General features: G+C 43.7%; 1 protein-coding gene across 2 annotated transcripts in view; it reads left to right on the top strand.

Moving 5' to 3' along the window:
* The window catches only part of LOC141086257 (alpha-1,3-mannosyl-glycoprotein 4-beta-N-acetylglucosaminyltransferase B-like), a 145,300-nt gene that overhangs the window by 50,043 nt on the left and 72,231 nt on the right, over positions 1 to 23,026 (top strand). For both annotated transcript variants that reach the window (XR_012231557.1, XM_073572137.1), the window contains exons 4-5: positions 4,254 to 4,300; positions 9,297 to 9,410. Coding sequence is in view for 1 of the 2 variants with exons in the window: in XM_073572137.1 (XP_073428238.1) it covers positions 4,254 to 4,300; positions 9,297 to 9,410 (161 nt within the window). In the remaining variant the exon portion in view is untranslated. The remainder of the gene's footprint in view (positions 1 to 4,253; positions 4,301 to 9,296; positions 9,411 to 23,026) is intronic.

Here is a 23,026-nt window from a genome sequence, read left to right as displayed (position 1 = left end):
CAAATTAGGTATCGCCGCGTCCGTAACGACCTGCCCTATAAAACTGTCCCATTAGTTAACACCTTTAGCAAACCCCTTAAAAAATAAAAAACGAAGCAAAAAATGATTTATCATACCGCCAAACAAAAAGTGCAATAACGCGCGATCAAAAAGACGCATATAAATATCCATGGTACCGCTGAAAACGTCATCTTGTCCCGCAAAAAACGAGCCGCCACACAGCATCATCAGTGAAAAAATAAAAAAAGTTATAGATCACAGAATAAAGCGATGCAAAAATAATAAATTTTTATATAAAATAGTTTTCATTGCATAAAACCGACAAAACATAAAAAAAGACCTAAATGAGGTATCGCTGTAACCGTACTGACCCGAAGAATAAAGCCGCTTTATCAATTTTATCTCACTCGGAACGGTGTAAACGCACCCCCCAAAAGAAATTGATGAAACGCTGGGTTTTTGTTCATTCTGTATCCTAAAAATCGGAATAAAAAGCGATCAAAAAATGTCACGTGCCCGAAAATGGTACCAATAAAAACGTCAACTCGTCCCGCAAAAAATAAGACCTCACATGACTTGGTGGGTCAAAATACGTAAAAATTATAGCTCTCAATATGTGGTGATGCAAAAACTATTTTTACAGTAAAAAGCGTCTTTTAGCGTGCGACAGCTGCAAAACATAAAAACCGCCATAAATAGTAAATCAAACCCCCCCGTTATCACCCCCTTAGTTAGGGAAAAATAATAAAATTAAAAGAAAATGTATTTATTTCCATTTTCCCATTAGGGTTAGGGCTAGGGCTGAGATTTGGGTTAGGGGTGTGTTGGGGTTAGGGTTGGAGTTAGAATTGGGGGTTTCCACTGTTTAGGCATATCAGGTGCGCTCCAAATGCAACATGGCGTCTGATCTCAATTCCAGCCAACTCTGAGTTGAAAAAGTCAAATGGTGGTCCTTCCCTTCTAAGCTCTGTCATGAGCCCAAACAGTGTTTTACCCCCACATATGGTGTATCAGCCTACTCAGGACATATTGCAAAACAACTTTTGGGGTCCAATTTCTCCTGTTACCCTTAGGAAAATAAAAAATTGGGGGCAAAAATATCATTTTTGTGGAAAAAAATGATCTTTTTATTTTCACGCCCGGGCGTTATAAGCTTCTGTGGAGCACTTGGGGGTTCAAAGTGCTCACCACACATCTAGATAAGTTCCGTGGGGGGTCTAGTTTCCAAAATGGGGTCACTTGTGGGGAGTTTCAATAGTTTAGGTACATCAGGGGCTCTCCAAAAGCAACATGACACCCGCAGACCATTCCATCAAAGTCTGCATTCCAAAACGTCACTACTTACCTTCCGAGACCCGACGTGTGCCCATACAGTAGTTTTCTCCCACATATGGGGTATCAGCGTACTCAGAACAAATTGGACAACAACTTTTGGGGTCCAATTTCTCCTGGTATACTTGGGAAAATAAGAAAAATGGGGACTAAAAGATCATGTTTGTGGAAAAAATACGATTTTTTTATTTTCACGCCCGGGCGTTACAAACTTCTGTGAAGCACTGGAGGGGTCAAAGTTCTCACCACACATCTAGATAAGTTCCTTGGGGGGGTCTAGTTTCCAAAATGGTGTCATTTGTTGGGGGTTTCCACTGTTTTGGTACATCAGGGGCTCTCCAAATGCGACATGGTGTCCGATCTCAATTCCAAAAACGTCAAATGGCGCTGCTTCCCTTCCGAGCTCTGCCATGCGCCCAAATAGTGGTCTACCCCCACATATGGGGTATCAGCGTACTCAGGACAAATTGCACAATAACTTTTAGGGTCCTGTTACCCTTGGAAAAATAAGAATTGAGGGTGAAAAGATCATTTTTGTGGATAAAATATGATTTTTTAATTGTACGGCTGTATGTTATAAACTTCTGTGAAGCCCTTGGGGGTTCAAAGTTCTCACCACACATCTAGATAAGTTCCTTGGGGGGTCTAGTTTCCAAAATGGTGTCATTTGTGGGGGTTTCCACTGTTTAGGCCCATCAGGGGTTCTGCAAACGCAACATGATGCCCGCAGACCATTGCATCAAAGTCTGCATTCCAAAATGGCACTCCTTCCCTTCAGAATTCCAGCCAATTTTGCATTGAAAAAGTCAAACGGCGCTCCTTCCCTTCTGAGCTCAGCCATGAGCCGAAACAGTGGTTCCCCCAAACGTATCAGGTATCAGCGTACTCAGGACAAATTGCACAATAAATTTTGCAGTCCAATTTCTCCTGTTACCCTTGATAAAATAAAAAAAATTGAACCTGAAGTATTTTTTTTGTGAAAAAAAGTTAAATGTTCATTTTTTTTTTTTTAAATATTCAAAAAATTCCTGTGACGCACCTAAGGGGTTAATAAACTTTTTGAATGTGGTTTTGAGCACCTTAAGGGGTGCAGTTTTTAGAATGGTGTCACTTTTGGGTATTTTCTATCATATAGACCCCTCAAAGTGGCTTCAAATGTGATGTGGTCCGTAAAAATAAAATGGTGTTGCAAAAATGAGCAATCGCTGGTCAATTTTTAACCCTTATAACTTACTAACAAAAAAAAATTTTGGTTCCAAAATTATGCTGATGTAAAGTAAACTTGTGGGAAATGTTAGTTATCAAGTTTTTTGTGTGCCGTATCTCTGTGATTTAAGGGCATAAAAATTCAAAGTTGGAAAATTGCGAAATGTTCAAAAATTTCGCCAAATTTCCGTTTTTTTCAAAAATAAACGCAAGTTATTTGAGTGAAATTTTACCACTATCATGAAGTACAATATGTCACGAGAAAACAATGTCAGAATCACCGGGATCCATGGAAGCGTTTCAGAGTTATTACCTCATAAAGGGACAGTGGTCAGAATTGTAAAAAATGGCCCGGTCATTAATGTGCAAACCACCCTTGGGGCTTAGGGGGTTAAAGGGAGGATGGATGGGGTCATGTATTGCGAGAATTTGGACAACAACCTTCTTCCCTCAGTAAGAGCATTGAAGATGGGTCGTGGCTGGATCTTCCAGCATGGCAATGACCGAAACACACAGCAGGGTAATTAAGGAGTGGCTCCGTAAGAAGCTGTTTCTTGGAGTGGCCTAGCCAGTCTCCAGACCTGAACTCCAGAGAAAATCTTTGGAAGGAGGTAAAACTCAATGTTTCCCAGCGACAGCCCTGAAACCTGAAATATCTGGAGAAGATCTGTATAGAGGAGTGGGTCAAAATCCCTGCTGCAGTGTGTGCAAACTTGGTCAAGAGAAACAGGAAACATCTGACCTCTGTAATTGCAAACAAAGGTTTCTGTTCCAAATATTAAGTTCTGTTTTTCTACTGTATCAATAACTTATTTCATGCAATAAAATGATAAAAATCATGCAATGATTTTCTGGTTTTTATTTTTAGATTCTCTCTTTCACAGTTGAAGTGTACCTACAATAAAAATTTGATTTTTCAGTAGCACATCGCCGGGTATAAACTAAAGATGTAAATGCAACCTAAATGTTTCTTTGTAATGATGCAATATGTGAGCATTTGGAGCCCCACTTTAAACTTTTGCCCAGGGCCTCAATTTGTCTAAATCCGGCCCTGTTGTTGGGCTTTTCACCATAGTTGATTACGGCATCTAAATGGACCAAATGCTTTTAACAAAAATGATTTGCTATGTATGGCATAGAAAAGGTCCAACTTCCTACAGAATCCTCTATACCATTGCCCCAGAATGGGCAATGAGATCCATGATCCCTACAACCCAGTGTAACTGTGTTCTATAATGGTATGTATGGCAAGGCATGTCTCCTTCTCAGCAGAAGGGTTGTTACAGTGACACGGTCTTGTTCATGGCACTGCATTAGCAATGATGAGGTAGAAAATCCAAATTTAAAAAGAATGAATAAAGCAGGAAAATAATAAGTACACCTCTATAAATGGTAGCTGAATTTACAGTTGTTTAACAAGAGTCATAGTTCCAGGGAAAGTGACTAGCCCATACCATAGTCCAGTGTTGCTGAATAGGGAATATTATCGGATAACCCGACGGTCCGTTAATATACCCTGGTGCTCTGCCATTTACAGTATGGGTCCCAACTTACTTCGTAGGTTTTCCCTCTGACATGTTCTGTGGTGTTCCCTGAGGTGGGGCATCTATTTTTGTGCTGCATTGCTCTGTGTTTGGACATGTGCCCTATACCAAGAAATTGCATGAAAAATGAAAGCCTATGACATATGCTATGTCTGTTTTTTTTTTTTCAAGGTGAATGCCCAGTATGTAAATGAACTTGCGGACAACATTAAAGATAAGTGAGTATTTTCATTTGTTTATTCCCCTAATACTTCAAGCTTCCTAAAAGGGGTTTTTTTTTATTTAAAGTATTTTTCCTATTAGGCTAAGAACTTACAGGCAGGTTGTTGCTATCTCACTGCCTGTTCTGCCCTGCAACGATCTGCTCCGGTTCACAGCGGTTACAGACCGCTCCTGTTGGCGATTCCCCTTCTAATGACTTCACATAGACAGAGCAACTTCTTTCCTTCTGCTGTGTCGAGTGGGCAGAGCAGAATGGAATTTGATTGACAGCCAGCTCCCTGCTGCTTAACTGGACTGATGCGCTGTTGACAGAGCAGAAGAGAAAGAGCTGCTTTGTTGACGTGAGGTCACGAGAAGCAGAAGAGTCTCGGCCTGAGCAGGGAGAGATCATCGCAGCGCAGAACAGGCAGGTCATTAGCAACTACCTGCCTGTAAGTTCTTAGCCCAATAAAAAAAAAGCAAGTCCCGGATAAGCCCTTTACATTGGGAGTAATCAAGTGAGAGTAAATTTAACTGCTTGAGGATAGAAAATTGTTTGTAGAAACCCTTTCGTCCACCATATTGTGTCTCCACAAGGCTTTCCCGAGGATAAAATACCTCTGAATGAATCTGTTCAGAATCGGAGCCACACAGAAGAGTAGTATGAAACCATACTCTGTCCTACCAGTCTATGCAACACAGAGTCATGGCATAAACCGTGCACAAGGCACCAACATTGGAGGTGATTACGTCTTTTAGACAACCAGTTATATGCCCATTAACCTTCCATTGCCATAAGCAGTTGTTGTTTGCAACCAAATACTGCTGAAGATTTTCTGTTTTAAAAATGTGGAGTGACAGATACTTTAAAAGCTATATATTTTCTATATGGTCACAGTTCAAAATCGTTGGTAAACGCTGAAGTTATTTGTATACAATTTTCACACGTTTTGCAATGTTCTTCTAATTTTTACTATAAATTTCTGTGCACTCACAATTTTTTGGGACTACTATTATGTACTTTGTGAATGCCTGTTTGCTGCCCTCCATATGTCAATGTATCTCCCTCCAAAAAGGAAAGAGAAATGGTCCCCCAGGCACCCGACCAATTTTTAACCAGTATTGACCCATCCTTGGGAGAAGTGGTGATGTATACACAAAAAATACCATATACCTTACAGCACGTACCTTTTCCCAGTGTGAACAGACACTGAGAGGGTGATTCATGTGCTTCCATCAACACCGCCAGCATTATCCAGATACCACCAGGAGAGCCACCGACACTTGGTCCTTCCCTACTTACAGTCTGTTGATACATTGCAATGTTGTGTGGAGTGGGCAGACCTTAAACTGTTACTTTTCCTTTTCCACATTCTGTTCCTTTTATACGGGATCCTATTAAATATTATAGGGTCCAACTTGGTTCAGTTTCAGAACACAATAATAAGCACAGCATGCAGTTCTTTTTTCCATTCTAAAAAAACTGATAAAATGGGACACAGACGGACTCAATAATCAATGGGATCCGTCTGCTTGCAGTTTCATTAGTAATTATTATTATTTTTTATTATTATTATTATTATTTCTTTATATAGCGCCATTAATTCCCTGGTGCTGTACATGAGAAGGGGGTTACATACAAAGTTATAGATATCGTTAACAGTAAACAAGTTTCCACAACAAATTTATAATGACAAACTGGTACAGAGGGGAGAGGACCCTGTCCTTGCAGACTTACATTCTATGGGATAGCGGGGAAAAGACAGAAGGTCGGGGGTGCAGCAGCTCTGGCGGTGGTGAGGCGGCAGAATGGTTATTGCAGTCTGTAAACTTTCCTGAAAAGATGGGTTTTCAGGTTCCGTTTGAAGGATCCGAGAGTGGTGGATAATCGGACGTGTTGAGGCATGGCATTCCAGAGGATAGGGGATATTCGGGAGAAATCTTGGAGGCGGTTGTGTGAGGAACGAATTAGTGTGGAGGAGAGTAGGAGGTCTTGGGAGGATTGAAGAGTACGTGAGGGAAGATATTGGGAGATTAGTTCAGAGATATAGGGAGGGGAAAGGTTGTGGATGGCTTTGTAGGTCAGTGTTAGTAGTTTGAACTGGATTCGTTGGGGAATTGGGAGCCAATGGAGGGATTTGCAGAGGGGAGAGACAGGGGAGTAGCGAGGAGAGAGCTGGATTAGTCGGGCAGCAGAACTGAGGACAGACTGGAGTGGTGCAAGAGAGTTAGCAGGGAGGCCACAGAGGAGGGTGTTGCAGTAGGCGGGAGATGACGAGGGCATGTACAAGAGTTTTAGTAGATTGAGGAATGAGGAAGGGACGGATTCTGGAAATATTTTTGAGTTGGAGGCGACAGGAGGTGGCAAGAGATTGGACGTGCGGTTTGAAGGACAGGGCAGAGTCGAAAGTTACTCCAAGGCAGCAGATTTCAGGTGCGGAAGAGAGCATGATGCCATTTTACCATAATAGATAGATCGGGTAGGGAAGATACATGAGATGGAGGAAAGATAATGAGTTCAGTTTTGTCTACGTTGAGTTTTAGTAAGCGAGAGGTGAAAAAGGAGGATATGGCTGATAGACACTTCGGGATTCTGGACAGCAGAGAGGTGACATCTGGGCAAGAGAGGTAGATCTGAGTGTCATCTGCATACAGGTGGTACTGGAAGCCATGGGACTTTGAGTTGTCCTAGGCCAAGAGTATAGATGGAAAAAAGTAGGGGCCCCATGACAGAGCCTTGGGAGACTCCAACAGAGAGGGGGTGGGATGAGGAGGTAGTGTGGGAGTGGGAGATGCTGAATGTGCGGTCAGAAAGCTATGAGGAAATCCAGGACAGGGCAAGGTCTTTGATGCCAAGGGAAGAAAGAATCTGTAGCAGTAGGCAGTGGTCAACTGTGTCAAAGGCAGAGGACAGGTCAAGAAGGAGGAGGATGGAGAATTGTCTGTTAGCTTTGGCTGTGAGTAAGTCATCAGTAATTTTGGTCAGGGAAGTTTCAGTGGAGTGGTGGGGCGGAAGCCAGATTGCAGGATGTCAAGGAGGGAGATAGATGAGAGATGGGAGGAAAGTTGAGCATGGACATGCTGTTCAAGGAGTTTGGAAGCAAACGGGAGCAGTGATATGGGGCGATAGCTGGGCATAGCAGTTGGGTCAAGGTTTGATTTTTTTGAGGATGGGTGTTATAGTGGCATATTTGAAGGCAGAGGGGAAGGTATCAGAAGTTAGGGATAGGTTGAAGAGATGGGTTAGGGCTGGAATGATCATGTTAGTGAGGTTGGGGAGCAGGTGGGAAGGGATGGGGTCAAGTGCACAGGTGGTGAGGCGTGATTTGGAAAGGAGATGAGCAAGCTCTTCTTCAATGATGTTGGAGAGGGAGGTTATTAGGGAAGGGCAGAGGTCTGGTATGTGGAGCGGTTGGGGTGGTGGAACTGTAAAGGTTTGCCTTGTTTGGTCAATCTTGTTTTTGAAGTAGGTGGCAAAGTCCTCAGCAGAGATGAGGGGAGTTGGAGGTGGCAGTGGTGGGCGGAGGAGAGAGGTGAATGTGCTGAACAGTTGTTTTGGGTTGTGGGATAGTGAAGATACAAGGTTTGCAAAATAGGTCTGTTTAGCAGAGGTGAGGGCTGATTTAAAGGCAAGTGTAGCTTGTTTGAAAGCAGTGAAGTCGTCTGGCAGGCGTGTTTTCTTCAAACGCCGCTCTGCGACCCTGGATGCTTGTCGAAGTTTTTTGGTGAGGTTGTTGTGCCAGGGTTGCCTATTGGTTTGTCGCACTTTGCCATGCATGAGAGGAGCGACTGAGTCTATGGCTGATGTGAGGGTGGCGTTGTCGAAAGCAGTGGCACTGTCCGTGTTGTGGAGTGAAGATATGGAGGACAGAGGTAGAAGAGAGTCTGAGAGTCTGTGAATGTCTAGGTGTGCGAGGTTTCTGCGAGGATGTGCTAGTGGCTGGACATGGGGGCAGATGAGAAGGTGAGTAGATGGTAATCAGATAGGGGAAAGGGAGAGGTTGTGAGATTAGATAGGGAACAGAGGCCGGTGAAGAAGAGGTGTAATGTATGTCCATCTGTGTGGGTGGCTGTGGAGGACCACTGAGTAAGTCCAAAGGATGAGGTAAGTGACAGGAGTTTGGAGGCTGCTGGTTGGTGGGTGTCAATGGGGATGTTGAAGTCCCCCATGATGATGATGGGGATGTCAGCAGAGAGAAAGTGGAGGAGCCAGGTGGAAAATTGGTCAATGAAGGTAGTGGCTGAGCCCGGTGGTTGGTATATGACAGCCATTTGGAGATTAGAAGGAGAGTAGATACGGACAGAGTGAACCTCGAAAGAAGGGAGGATAAGGGAGGGTGGGGGTTGGATAGGGTTGAAGGAGCAGTTTTTAGAAAGGAGGAAACCCACTCCTCCACCATATCTGTTGCCAGGGCGAGGAGTGTGGGTAAAGTGGAGGCTGCCATAACTCAGTGCGGCCAGGGAGGCCGTGTCAGGGGGTGTCAGCAAGGTCTCAGTGAGGGCCAGGAAGGAAAGGTTGCGGGAGGTAAAGAGGTCGTGGATCATGTGGAGTTTGTTGCAGATGGAGCGAGCATTCCAAAGTGCTCCAGAAAGAGGGTGCGGGAGGGAGGGGGTCAGTGACACGGGTTTTAAGTGTGAGGGAACCCGTAATGCAACGGATCCACTTTGTGAATGAGTTCCCTTTTGCCTGTACCTCAATCTTATTTTAGAACAATGTTTCAAAATGCAAAGCTGACCAGTCTGCTGAGAATTTTATGATCAGTCACTTATTTCCTGAGAAAAGCAGCACTCAAAAGCAGAAGTTGCAGGGTTGCTTTTTGGGTAAGGAATGCATCACAAAGCTCTAGAACAGTGTTCATAAGTCCATTGAAAGGTTTTCACATCATGCCAGAACGTGTACTTCTACTACATTGCTATTACTACACTATGCCAACAATATTATCCATTATCTGGTCTACCATATGACCTAGACTTGAACTTAAGAATATACCGTAACTTTATTTTTTCTTGCAGCTTTCCACTTGAAATACAGTCTGGTGTGCTTGAAGTCATATCTCCACCATCATCATTTTACCCAGATTTCTCAAATATGAAAGAGACCTTTGGAGATTCCAAAGACAGAGTGAAGTATGTAGAATTCCACACACAAAACTACTATGAAAAAAACAAGTATGACATGTATTTGTTATAAAGTGTAAAAATATATGTAGTTCCATATGTTGGAATGCAAATCTATTTTTACTGTGTTGCAAGCACTACTTAACTAATATATATATATATGTAATATGCGTTAACCTGTGCCCTGCTACCTGTAGGTATGTTAAGGAGCTGTTGTATACGTGACTACCCATCATGGTGGGAATTACAATTAGTACTGTGCAGCACTACTGTGTGTGTCGACATTTTAGTTTATAAATATTCAGTGTGAGCACTGTAGATGTTCTATTGTGCTCAAGTCTGAGCAGCACTGTTGGATTTTATTCTGCCAGGGCTTTTCTAGGCAGGATTACCAAATGTAAGTATTCAATTTACATTATTCTTGTCTTCTCTCTCAGACATTACCTTAATTTACACCTGACTAAATGCTCCGCTTTTTTGTTTGCAGACTAAACAGATCTACCATAGTGAGTTTTATTCTGTCCTGTTAAGGCCCCATCACAAACAGCGAGATCGCTGATTTTGTGACTCCGCAGCGATCTTGCCAGCGATATAGCGGTGTGTGACATGGATGAGCGGCCGGCCCCCCCACCGGGTATCGCTGATCGCGCTGGAATGTCCTGGGCCGTTTTTTGATCGTTGGTCTCCTGCTGGCCAGCACGCATTGCAGTGTGTGGCAGCGAGAGATCAGCGACGCTGGTTTACGAGGTAAACAGTGGGTATCTGAGAGCTGCGCGGCTCTTAGTTACCCGCTGTTTACCTTGGAAACCAGCTTGCTCGCTGGTCCTGATCGCTGGAGGGGCTGTCTATGTGACAGCTCACCAGTGATCAGCTAACTGTCCCAGTGATCCCATCCACGTCGGATCGTTGGTGGGATCGTTGATGTTGATACGTGTAACGGGGCCCTTACTCCCTGATTTTCTGCTTAGCCAACGAAATAGGAGAGGTGTTCAATAATTTATCTATCTGCAGTGGTGTAACTAGAGTCCGATGGGCCCCAATGCAAAATTTAGACCTGCCTTCCACAGTGCATGTTGGTCAGATGTATGGGCCCTTGTAGCATTTTAAATCCTACAAGGACATGTCTTGCCCCGTTCTCCATTTTGTAGTCCTTTCCAAGATCATGTACTAATGTCCTCCATCCTGGAGCCCTTCCTTGCATATATGTCCCCCATCCTGGTATATTCCTGGTATATATCCCCTATCCTGGGCCCCATCCTAGAATATATGTCTCCCATCCCGGAATATGTTACCGATCCTAGTCTATACTGTATATGTCTCCCCATCCTAGGCCCATCATGTAATACATGTCTCCCATCTTGGTACACGCATTCCCCATCCTGGTATATACAGTAGGTCCGCTGTTCTTTAATACATAAAAAAATAATTCTACTTGTCTTCCACCACTCCCACGCTGTGCGTTGTACTCCTCTGTAGCTGGTGCAGAAGCATTTAGCATGCATGTGACAGTAAGTGCATGACATCACTACCATGCGCTGCCAGTGACTTGCAAGCCGAAATCAGCTGGCTGCCTCTGGCCTGCAGCGTGTATTGAAGTGCAACACGAGAGCCGGAATGATGAGCTTTGACTTCACCGCTCATCATCCTAGCTCTTGCACTGCCCGCATGTGACCCGGCGGCTGTGGACTGCGGTAACCTTATTGATATCACCACTTGACACAGCAGCCGGGTTCTCACAGAACATAGTGTGAGAATCGGCAGTGGATATTGCTCCAGTGGATGGAGCTTCGTTTTCTCAACGAGGCTCCACACATTGGATGAAGAAGATCGGAATCCATTTGGATTACGGCAGACTGGTGTGGCTTGTTTTTTTTTAATAGAGTGAAAGAGGGAAATTTACAAATAAATGACTTTTGTGCATGTGTTTTTCTTTTGACTACGGGGTTAGTAGTGGAGGTGTCTGACAGACCCCTCTCCATTAATAGCCCCGGGGCTGGACGTCAGCGACAGCTGCTGATTTCAGCCCCACAGACCCATTTCCCCGATTGCCACAGCAGTAGGGTAGTATTGACGAGCTGAGACAAAGTGCCAGAATTGGCGCATTTAATGGATGCCCTATTTCTGGGGTGGCTGAGGGCTGATCTTATTAGACTGGGATGAGGTCAATATCCATGAACCTTCCCAGTCTATGTTTTTCAGATATATCTTATTTTTATATTAACAAAGCTGATGGTTTTTGCTACAATTGTAGAGAAGTCACTTTTGCATCACAAAGTCGAGTCTTGCCTACCAGGATAAGGAAATCCTACAACCTGTATTTTGGCTGCAGAATAGATCAGGATGAGAGTTGGACTCCACACATATACTGCAATAGATGTGCATCACATCTTACCCAATGCTTGCATGGGAAGAGGCAATCTATGCCTTTAGCAGTCCCAATGATCTGGAGAGAGCCAACCAATTACACTACCAATTGCTATTTTTGCATGGTACCCCTTTTAGGAAAGGAGTTTCAAGGAAGAAGTGAACTTTACAATATCCAAACATTCCATCTGCAATACGCCCAGTACCACATACAGAAGAACTGCCAGTTCCAAAGGTACCAGAAACCTTTGGAACTGACCCAGATTTTGTCAGCAACCTCAATTGGAAACCTACCTTATAACAAAGTGAATTGAACGCTCTTGTTAGAGGTTTGCATCTGCCCAAGGCTAAGGCTGAGCTCTTAGGTTTCAGGCTACAGCAGTGGAATCTTTTAGTGGGTGATGCTTGGATTTTTTTGTTCCGAAACTGTGATAAAGACCTTGTTCTGTACTTCTTCATGGACTGCGATCTTTTGGCATGCGATCGCATCAAGAGTTTAATAGAAGCTCTGAAGAGAAGTCATAATTCTGTGGAATGGAGACTCTTCATCGTTTTGTTCAAAACAAGCCTAAAAGCTGTCTTCCTGCACAATGGCAATGCTCTACCTTCAATTCCAGTTCGTTATGCAGTCAACATGAAAGAAACTTATGACAGCATGAAACAGCTATTGAGGTGCCTTAACCCCTTAGCGACAGAGCTAGTTTGCAGCTTAATGACCAGGCCAATTTTTACAAATCTGACCACTGTCCCTTTATGAGGTTATAACTCTGGAACGCTTTAATGGATCCCGCTGATTCTGAGATTGTTTATTCATGACATATTGTACTTCATGTTAGTGGTAAAATTTCTTCGATAAGTCTTGTGTTTATTTATGAAAAACGGAAATATGGTGAAAATTTTGAAAATTTTGCAATTAATAAATAACATTTCCCACATGTCTACTTTACATCACCACAATTTTGGAAGCAAATTTTTTTTTTGTTAGGAAGTTATAACGGTTAAAGGGAAGGTGCCATCCCAAAAATTTTTACAGAATTAATGTTTACATTTTCTTAAAAAATATTATCATTTGTTTTTAATTTTGCAAAATATGAAAAATAATTTTAAAAAGTTTGGCATTTCCACTTGTTAACACTAGGGGGAGCAGCTACTGAAATCTGGCACAAAAACCTATGACATCTAGGAACACAGTGAGCAGCCATTTTGATGGGGCCTGCAAAGTTACTGACTGTCTTTGCATGTAAAGTCTGGATCAGAACAGGTCATCAATCAGCAGAAATGTTTCCTGGATTTCTGTGGAGCAGACAAGCAGACGGTCCATCCATGTGTATAAAACACAGCACTCTATGTACAATCCCTGGCACTGAACAGGGCGCCCCCCACAGACCAGCACACTGCTCTCCTGAAATACTCTGTGCTGCTGTCACTCTGCTCCTTCCACCATATATCAGGCCCCTGTCGCCTCGCTTTTACACATCGCCAGGACAGGATCTGAGGAGAGGAATGGGGTCTTCGGTCACTGAGGATGGCAGGCAGCAAGTATTCTGGGAGCAGGGTGACAGCAGCACAGAGTATTTCAGGAGAGCAGTGCGCTGGTCTATGGGGGGCACAGAGGGAGATGTATGGAGGAGGGGCAGGGTGACAGCAGCACAGAGTATTTCAGGAGAGCAGTGCGCTGGTCTACAGGGGGCAAAGAGGGAGATATATGGGGGAGGAGCAGGGAGACAGCAGCACAGAGTATTTCAGGAGAGCAGTGCGCTGGTCTATGGGGGGCAGAGAGAGAGATATATGGGGAGGAGCAGGGTGACAGCACCACAGAAATCCAGGAAACATTTCTGCTGATTGATGGCCTGTTCTGATCCAGACTTTGCATGCAAAGACCCCATTCTCCTCCTCAGATTCTGTCCTGGCGATGTGTGAAAGTGAGGCGACAGGCGCAGTCCGGGGTGACGCTGGGAAGCAGGATGGGGGGAAATGTAGCCATTCAGTAACGATAAAAATGAGACCCCTCTCTTCAGCTGCCTCCCCAGCCCTCCCCTGACTGCACCTATTACCCCTGACCCGTGTGCAGGTGCTCAGCCAGAACCACCCTAGAATGCTTTTAGCAGATAATACTGCCATAGTGTTCTCACATAATACCGCCATATACTTCACACATAATGCCGCCATATAGATCATACCACCATGTAGATCACACATAAAACCAGCAGGGTGACAGCAGCACAGAGTATTTCAGGAGAGCAGTATCACACGGGATAGGATTAGATACACGGCTCAGCAGGTAGTATCACACAGGAGAGGATTAGATACACGGCTCAGCAGTCAGTATCACACAGGAGAGGATTAGATACATAGCTCAGCAGTCAGTATCACACAGGATAGGATTAGATACACGGCTCAGCAGGCAGTATCACACAGGGAAGGATTAGATACACGGCTCAGCAGACAGTATCACACAGGAGAGGATTAGATACATAGCTCAGCAGTCAGTATCACACAGGATAGGATTAGATACACGGCTCAGCAGTCAGTATCACACAGGGGAGGATTAGATACACGGCTCAGCAGACAGTATCACACAGGAGAGGATTAGATACATGGCTCAGCAGGCAGTATCACACAGGATAGGATTAGATACACAGCTCAGCAGACAGTATCGCACAGGAGAGGATTAGATGCACGGCTCAGCAGGCAGTATCACACAGGATAGGATTAGATGCACGGCTCAGCAGTCAGTATCACACAGGAGAGGATTAGATACACGGCTCAGCAGTCAGTATCACACAGGGGAGGATTAGATACACGGCTCAGCAGACAGTATCACACAGGAGAGGATTAGATACACGGCTCAGCAGGCAGTATCACACAGGATAGGATTAGATGCACAGCTCAGCAGACAGTATCACACAGGAGAGGATTAGATACATGGCTCAGCAGTCAGTATCACACAGGAGAGGATTAGATACACAGGCTCAGCAGTCAGTATCACACAGGAGAGGATTAGATACACGGCTCAGCAGACTATCACACCAGACAGTATTACAGATATGCCCACACTGGTGAAACTTCCAGCCCCCCCAAATTATACACTAGACTATGGGCAGTATATGTCACTGTCCTCCTCAGACAGCCATAAAAGCTCTCATAAAAAGGAAGTTGTCAGATTACCGGAGATCACTGGGGCTGTGTGTGAGTGAGGAGGCGGAGGCAGAGCAGGAGGACAGTGCAGAAAGTCGAGCTCAGCAGAATGAGCAGATAGCACTGGGCTACAGTAAAATGGCGCCCAGCCACACCTACAGCAGTGAATGGTGCAGCCCACAGGGGCGTGCCCAGTTCACTGCTAATGAGGCTGCAATGTGGGGTCGGGAACCGACCGCAGTCTCCTATGTCCAGGGACGGCCATATTTTCAGACTGTATGAGTCCTCCACAGATCTGCAAATCAATATGGCAGTGCCCAGTGGCTACATTAAAACATTATTGCAAACAAACCATAAATCCTAGTTAGTACAACATTTGCTGAAACAACATGTTTTGTTACTTACTCTTTTTTTGCAAATTATATAGAATTGCGGCACCTTCCCTTTAAAAGTTGACCAGCGATTTCTCATTTTTACAACAAAATTTACAAAACCATTTTTTTAGGGACCACATCATATTTAAAGTCATATTTTGAAGGGTGTACATGACAGAAAATACCCAAAAGTGGCACCATTCTAAAAACTAGACCCCTCAAGGTGCTCAAAACCACATTCAAGAAGTTTATTAACCCTTTAAGTGCTTCACAGGAACTAAAGCAACGTGGAAGGAAAAAATTAACATTTAACTTTTTTTTGCAAAAAATTTAATTCAGAACCAATTTTTTTTATTTTCACAAATGTTAAAAGAGAAAATAAACCACAAAATTTGTTGTACAATTTCTCCTGAATACGTCGATACCCCATATGTGGGGGTAAACCACTTTTTCAGCACACAGCAGAGCTCGCAAGGGATGGAGCGCCGTTTGACTTTTTCAACGCAGAATTGGCTGGAATTGAGATCGGATGCCATGTTGTGTTCGGAGAGCCCTTAATGTGCCTAAACAGTGGAAACCTCCAACAAGTGACCCCATTTTGGAAACTAGACCCATTAAGGAACTTATCTAGATGTGTAGTGAGAACTTTGAACCTTCATGTGCTTCACAGAAGTTTATAGCGTAGAGCCGTGAAAATAAGAAATCCATTTTTTTTCCACAAAAATGATCATTATTTTTACAAGGGTAACAGGAGAAATCATACCCCCACAGTTATTGTGCGATTTGTCCTGAGTATGCTGATACCCCTTATGTGGGGGGGAACCACTGTTTGGGTGCATGGGAGAGCTTGGAAGGGAAGGAGTGCCATTTTGGAATGCAGACTTTGATGGAATGGTCTGCGGGCATCATGTTGCATTTGCAGAGCCCCTGATGGGCCTAAACAGTGGAAACCCCCCACAAGTGACCCCATTTTGGAAATTAGACCCCCTAAGGAACTTATCTAGATTTGTGGTGAGCACTTTGAACCCCCAAGTGCTTCACAGAAGTTTATAAACGCAGAGCCGTGGAAATAAAAAGTCTTTTTTATTTCCACAAGTGATTTTTTAGACCCAATTTTTAGATCCCCAAAGTTGGTAAATAGTGGAAACCCCTCAATTCTTGCTCCAACCCTAACCCCAACACACCCCTAACCCTAATCCCAACCCTAACCTTAATCCCAACCCTAATCCCTAACCCGAGCCCTAACCCTAGCCCTAACCCTAGTCCAACCCTAGCCCTAGCCCAACCCTAGCCCTAACCCTAATGGAAAACTGAAAAAAAAATATTTTCTTTATTTCGTTATGTTGGCCTAACTAAGGGGGTGATAAACGGGGGGATTATGTACTATTTTGTTTATTTTGATCACGATGATAGTTTATCATCGTGATCAAAATGAATGAATGGAATCTGCCAGCCGGAGCCGACAGATTCCCGGCGGGTGCACTGCGCATGCGCCCACCATTTTCCCCGGATCCAAGATGGTGGCGCCCACCGGAGGACGTCGGCGGGACGCAAGACCACCGGAAGGGGACAGAGGACCACGGAGAGGTACCGGGGGGATCGGGGACCCTCTTTCTCTCTCCTCTGATGTGCGATCACATCAGAGGAAAGAGAAATTAAATGTAAAATCGCGGCTTTTTTTTTTTGCGGTCGCCATTATAGGGTTAATAACAGCGATCGCAAAAGCGGGGTTGGTAAAAACCGACCGATTCATGTTCTCTGGGGTCTCGGCTGCCCCCGGCACCCGAGACCCCGGAGAAAATCCGACACTGGGGGGCGCTATTCACTTTCTCCACAGCGCCGTGAATTAGCGGCGCTGTGGTTTTAGTACCCTTAATTACCACCGTTAAAAGGCGTATCGGCGGTCGCTAAGGGGTTAAAATAGCCTTAATTATGACCATCATTTTTGGCCCCTCTATGGTGACTTAAAAGTAGTTGTCCTCTTACTAGGTCTCCAGGTTGTATACACAAAGTACTGCTGTTTTCTGTGAGAGTGGGATAGTCGTGCAAGAAAATATCAATACAATAGCAAACTGGTGTTTCCAACATTCACTTCAGCCAGGCAGTAAAAATGTCCTGCATCTATCACTTCCTGACCCACATAAGATTTAGTTACCACCATTGCTTATCAAGTTGTATTTAATGAAAAACTTTGTAAAGGAAATGGCTAAAAATGCAAAAACATTTGAGTATCTCATTGATAAATTTCCAAGGTTGAGTGAAGCAAAGAAAAAGGAACTTTACTGGACCTCAGATTCGTAAGCTTCTTCAAGATGAGGATGTTCTCTGTTTGTTGCAGTACATGAAAAAGGCTGCATGGGTAGTATTCGCATCAATGGTAACTAATTTTTTGGAAAACTCCAGAGCAGATAATTATGAAGTTATTGGAAAATCTCCTTAAAACATTGGATCTAGGATGTAACATGTCCTTAAAGATTAATTTCTTACATTCGCATCTAGACTTTTTGTCCCAACAAACTGCGGAGCAGTGAGTGGTGAGTATGGTGAGAGATTTCACCAAGATATTGGAGAAAGGATAAAGGAAAATGGAATCCATCAATCTTTGCAGATTACTGCTAACCCCTTCCCAACCTTTGACGCCATGTAGGTGTCATGGAAAGTCGTGCCAATCCGACCTGTGAGGCCTATGTGGCGCGGTCCTGCGGGTCGGGTGACCAGGGTCACTAAAAGGTCACCCGACCCGCAGGTACAGGAGGCTTTGTACTTCATCTCGGGGTGTGGGGGTGGCTACGATCGCTCTGATTGGCTGTTTTACTTTCAACAGCCAATCAGAGCAATTGTAATATTTCACCAACAAAATTTGGTGAAATATTACAATCCAGCCATGGCCGATGCTGCAATATCTTCGGCCATGGCTGGAGACTGCGATCTGACCCCACCGACTGATGGGGTGATATGCCACCGACTGACGACGGCGATCTGCCGCCACCGTCAGTATTTGCTCCCCCTCCCCTGCCCCCCGCTCCCCCCCCTTCTGATCCCCTCCCTCCCCCCCAGTACCTTCTGAGTCCCGGTGTCCCTCCTGAATCTTCCATGGGTGCCGCCATCTTCAAAAATGGCGGGTGCATGCGCCGTGCACCCGCCGAATCTACCGACCAGCAGATTCATTCATTCCAGTTACATTTTGATCACTGTGATAGGGTTTATCACAGTGATCAAAATAAAAAGTAAATAACCCCCCTTATCACCCCCATAGGTAGGGAGAAGAAATAAAATAAAGAAAATATATTTATTTTTATTTTTCGGTTGCAATTAGGGTTAGAATTAGGGTTGGAATTAGAGTTAAGATTAGGGTTAGGGGTGTATTGAGGTTAGGGTTGGGATTAGGGGTGTGTTGGGGTTAGGGTTGAGTTAGAATTCATGGGTTACCACTATATAGGCACATCAGAGGGTCTCCAAACGCGACATGGCACCACCATAACAGCTCTCCCTCCCTTCCGAGCCCCGACGTGTGCCCAAACAGTGGTTTACCCCAACATATAGGTTATCAGCGTACTCAGGAAAAATTGCACAACAACATTGGGGGTCCAGGGGGTTCTCCTGTTACCCTTGGGAAAATAAAAAAATTGGGGGCTAAATTATTTTTGTGGAAAAAAAATATTTTTTTATTTTCACGGCTCTGCGTTATAAACTTCTGTGAAGCACTTGGGGATTCAAAGTGCCCACCACACATCTAGATAAGTTCCTTGGTGGGTCTAGTTTCCAAAATGGGGTCACTTGTGGGGGGGGTTTCTACTGTTTAGGCACATCAGGGGCTCTGCAAACGTAACATGATGCCCGCAGACCAGTTCATCAAGTCGGCATTTCAAAATGTCACTGCTTCCCTTCCGAGCCCCGACATGTCCCCAAACAGTTGTCCCCCCCCCCCCCCCACATATGGGGTACCAGCGTACTCAGGATAAACTGGACAACAACTTTTGGGGTCCAATTTCTCCTGTTACCCTTGTGAAAATAAAAAAAAATTGCGGGCCAAAAAATCATTGTTTGAGGAAAACAAATGATTTTTTTATTTTCACGGCTCTGCCTTATAAACTTCTGTGAAGCACTTGGGGGTTCAAAGTGCTCACCACACATCTAGATAAGTTCCTTGGGGGGTCTAGTTTCAAAATGGGGTCACTTGTGTGGGAGCTCCAATATTTAGGCGCACGGGGCTCTCCATATGCGACATGGCAACCGCTAAATATTCCAGCATATTATCCATTCAAAAAGTCAAATGGCGCTCCTTCCCTTACGAGCCCTGCTGTGCGCCCAAACAGTGTTTTTTGACTACATATGAGGTATCGGTGTACTCAGGAGAAATTGCTAAACAAATTTTAGGATCCATTTTATCCTGTTGCCCATGTGAAAATGAAAAATTGATGCTAACAGAAAATTTTTGTTGGAAAAATTAAAATGTCCATTTTTTCCTTCCACGTTGCTTTAGTTCCCATGAAGCACCTGAAGGGTTAATAATCTTCTTGAATGTAGTTTTGAGTAGCTTGAGGGGTGCAGTTTTTTAGAATGATGTCACTTTTGGGTATTTTCTGCCATATAGACCCATCAAAGTGACTTCAAATGTGAGGTGGTCCCTAAAAAAAAAAAAATAAAAAAATAATGGTTTTGTAAATTTTGTTGTAAAAATGAAAAATTGCTTGTCAACTTTTAACCATTATAACTTCATAACAAAAAAAAATTTTGTTTCCAAAATTGTGGTAATGTAAAGTAGACATGTGGGAAATGTTATTTATTAACTATTTTGTGTCACATAACTCTCTGGTTTAACAAAATAAAAATTCAAAATTTAAATATTGCGACATTTTCAAAATTTTCACCAAATTTCTTTTTTTTTTCACAAATAAAGGCAAAAATTATTTACCTAAATTTACCACTATCATGAAGCTCAATATGTCATGAAAAAACATTCTCAGAATCGCTAGGATCTGTTGAAGCGTGCCTGAGTTATTACCTCATAAAGGGACACTGGTCAGAATTGCAAAAAATGGCCAGGTCATTAAGGTCAAAATAGGCTGGGTCATGAAGGGGTTAAACAATTGTAAAGAGATGATATGATGCAGGAGTACAAGAGACAAACAAAAAAGAGTATTCACTAAATGAGAACCAAATTTTGTTGTAATTTCTGTAACTGTTTATAAATCGTGTTTAGACATGTTTTATTTATTTGAATTGTTGCTAAATATCCTCTAAATAAAGATCAGAAATTTGGCACAACAAAATATTTGCAAAAATAGTAATGTTTCAAAGTGCTGAAACATTTATGCATTAATTACAGTGGGTACGGAACGTATTTAGACCCCTTTAAATTTTTCACTTTGTTTCATTGCAGCCATTTGGTAAATTCAAAAAAATTAAATTTTTTTTCTCATTAACCCCTTTCTGCCATCCGACGTACTATCCCGTCCATGGTACCCGGGCCCGTATGACCGGGGACGGGATAGTACGTCGGCGCGATCAGCGGCGCCCACGTGGTGAGCGCCGCTGATGGCGGCCGGGTGTCAGCTGATTATCACAGCTGACACCCGGCACAATGTGTCAGGGGCGGTCATGGACCGCCCCCGACACGTTAACCCCTTGCACACCGCGATCAAACACGATCGCGGTGTACTGGGGGTTAAAGGGAAGCATCAGCAGGGAGGGGGCTCCCTCCGTGCTTCCCTGAGCCCCCCACGGCAGCGCAATGTGCAGCGCTGCTGCGGGGGACTCCCTTCCTCCAGGCACCCGAATCCAAGATGGCGACGGGGGCCTTCGGGGGCCTGCGGAAGCTGGCTTCCTCAGTGCCTGCAAAGCGCAGGCATGAGGAAGCCTTCTGCACTGCCTGTGTCAGATCGCTGATCTGTCACAGTGATCTGTGATGTGACAGATCAGCGATCTGTCACAGGACAGTGATGTCCCACCTGGGACTATTTAATAAAGTAAAAAAAAAAATAAAAAAAAGTGTAAAAATAATTTAAAAAAAAATCGCCAAATAAATTAGAAAAAAAAAAAAAATATGCCCCCAATAAATCCATTTTTTGGAAATAATAAAAAAAAACCAATAAAAGTACACATATTAGGTATCGCCGCGTCCGTAATGACCCGCCCTATAAAACTGTCCCATTAGTTAACCCCTTTAGCGAACCCCTTAAAAAATAAAAAACGAAGCAAAAAATAATGATTTATCATACCGCCAAACAAAAAGTGTAATAACGCGCGATCAAAAAGACGCATATAAATATCCATGGTACCGCTGAAAACGTCATCTTGTCCCGCAAAAAACGAGCCGCCACACAGCATCATCAGCGAAAAAATAAAAAAGTTATAGCTCGCTGAATAAAGCGATGCAAAAATAATTATTTTTTATATAAAATAGTTTTCATTGCATAAAACCGACAAAAACATAAAAAACGACCTAAATGAGGTATCGCTGTAACCGTACTGACCCGAAGAATAAAACCGCTTTATCAATTTTACCGCACGTGGAACGGTGTAAACGCACCCCCCCAAAAGAAATTCATGAAACGCTGGTTTTTGTTCATTCTGCGTCCCAAAAATCGGAATAAAAAGCGATCAAAAAATTTCACGTGCCCGAAAATGGTACCAATAAAAACGTCAACTCGTCCCGCAAAAAATAAGACCTCACATGACTCGGTGGGTCAAAATACGGAAAAATTATAGCTCTCAATATGTGGTGATGCAAAAACTATTTTTACAATAAAAAGCGTCTTTTAGCGTGCGACAGCCGCCAAACATAAAAACCGCCATAAATAGTAAATCAAACCCCCCGTTATCACCCCCTTAGTTAGGGAAAAATAATAAAATAAAAAAAATGTATTTATTTCCATTTTTCCATTAGGGTTAGGGCTAGGGTTAGGGCTAGGGGTGTGTTGGGGTAGGGTTAGGGTTAGGGCTAGGGCTAGGGTTAGGGTTAGGGGCGTGTTGGGGTTCGGGTTGGAGTTAGAATTGGGGGTTTCCACTGTTTGGGCACATCAGGGGCTCTCCAAATGCAACATGGCGTCTGATCTCAATTCCAGCCAATTCTGAGTTGAAAAAGTCAAATGGTGCTCCTTCCCTTCCAAGCTCTGCTATGCGCCCAAACAGTGTTTTACCCCCACATGTAGGGTATCAGCCTACTCAGGACAAATTGCAAAACAATTTTTGGGGTCCAATTTCTCCTGTTACCCTTAAAAAAATAAAAAATTGGGGGCAAAAATATCATTTTTGTGGAAAAAAATGATTTTTTTATTTTCACGTCCGAGTGTTATAAACTTCTGTGAAGCACTTGGGGGTTCAAAGTGCTCACCACACATCTAGATAAGTTCCGTGGGGGGTCTAGTGTCCAAAATGGGGTCACTTGTGGGGAGTTTCAATAGTTTAGGTACATCAGGGGCTCTCCAAACGCACATGACACCCGCAGACCATTCCATCAAAGTCTGCATTCCAAAACGTCACTGCTTCCCTTCCGAGCCCCGACGTGTGTCCATACAGTAGTTTTCTCCCACATATGGGGTGTCAGCGTACTCAGGACAAATTGGACAACAACTTTTGGGGTCCATTTTCTCCTGTTACTCTTGGGAAAATGAAAAAATTGGGGACTAATTGATCATGTTTGTGGAAAAAATACGATTTTTTTATTTTCATGCCCTGGCATTATAAACTTCTGTGAAGCCCTTGGGGGTTCAAAGTGCTCACCTCACATCTAGATACATTCCTTAG

Source organism: Dendrobates tinctorius, unplaced genomic scaffold (genome assembly GCF_039654945.1).
Source record: "Dendrobates tinctorius isolate UK_male_01 unplaced genomic scaffold, ASM3965494v1 ptg000030l, whole genome shotgun sequence".
Taxonomy (NCBI): domain Eukaryota; kingdom Metazoa; phylum Chordata; class Amphibia; order Anura; family Dendrobatidae; genus Dendrobates; species Dendrobates tinctorius.
This window is presented reverse-complemented; position numbering and strand designations above follow the sequence as displayed.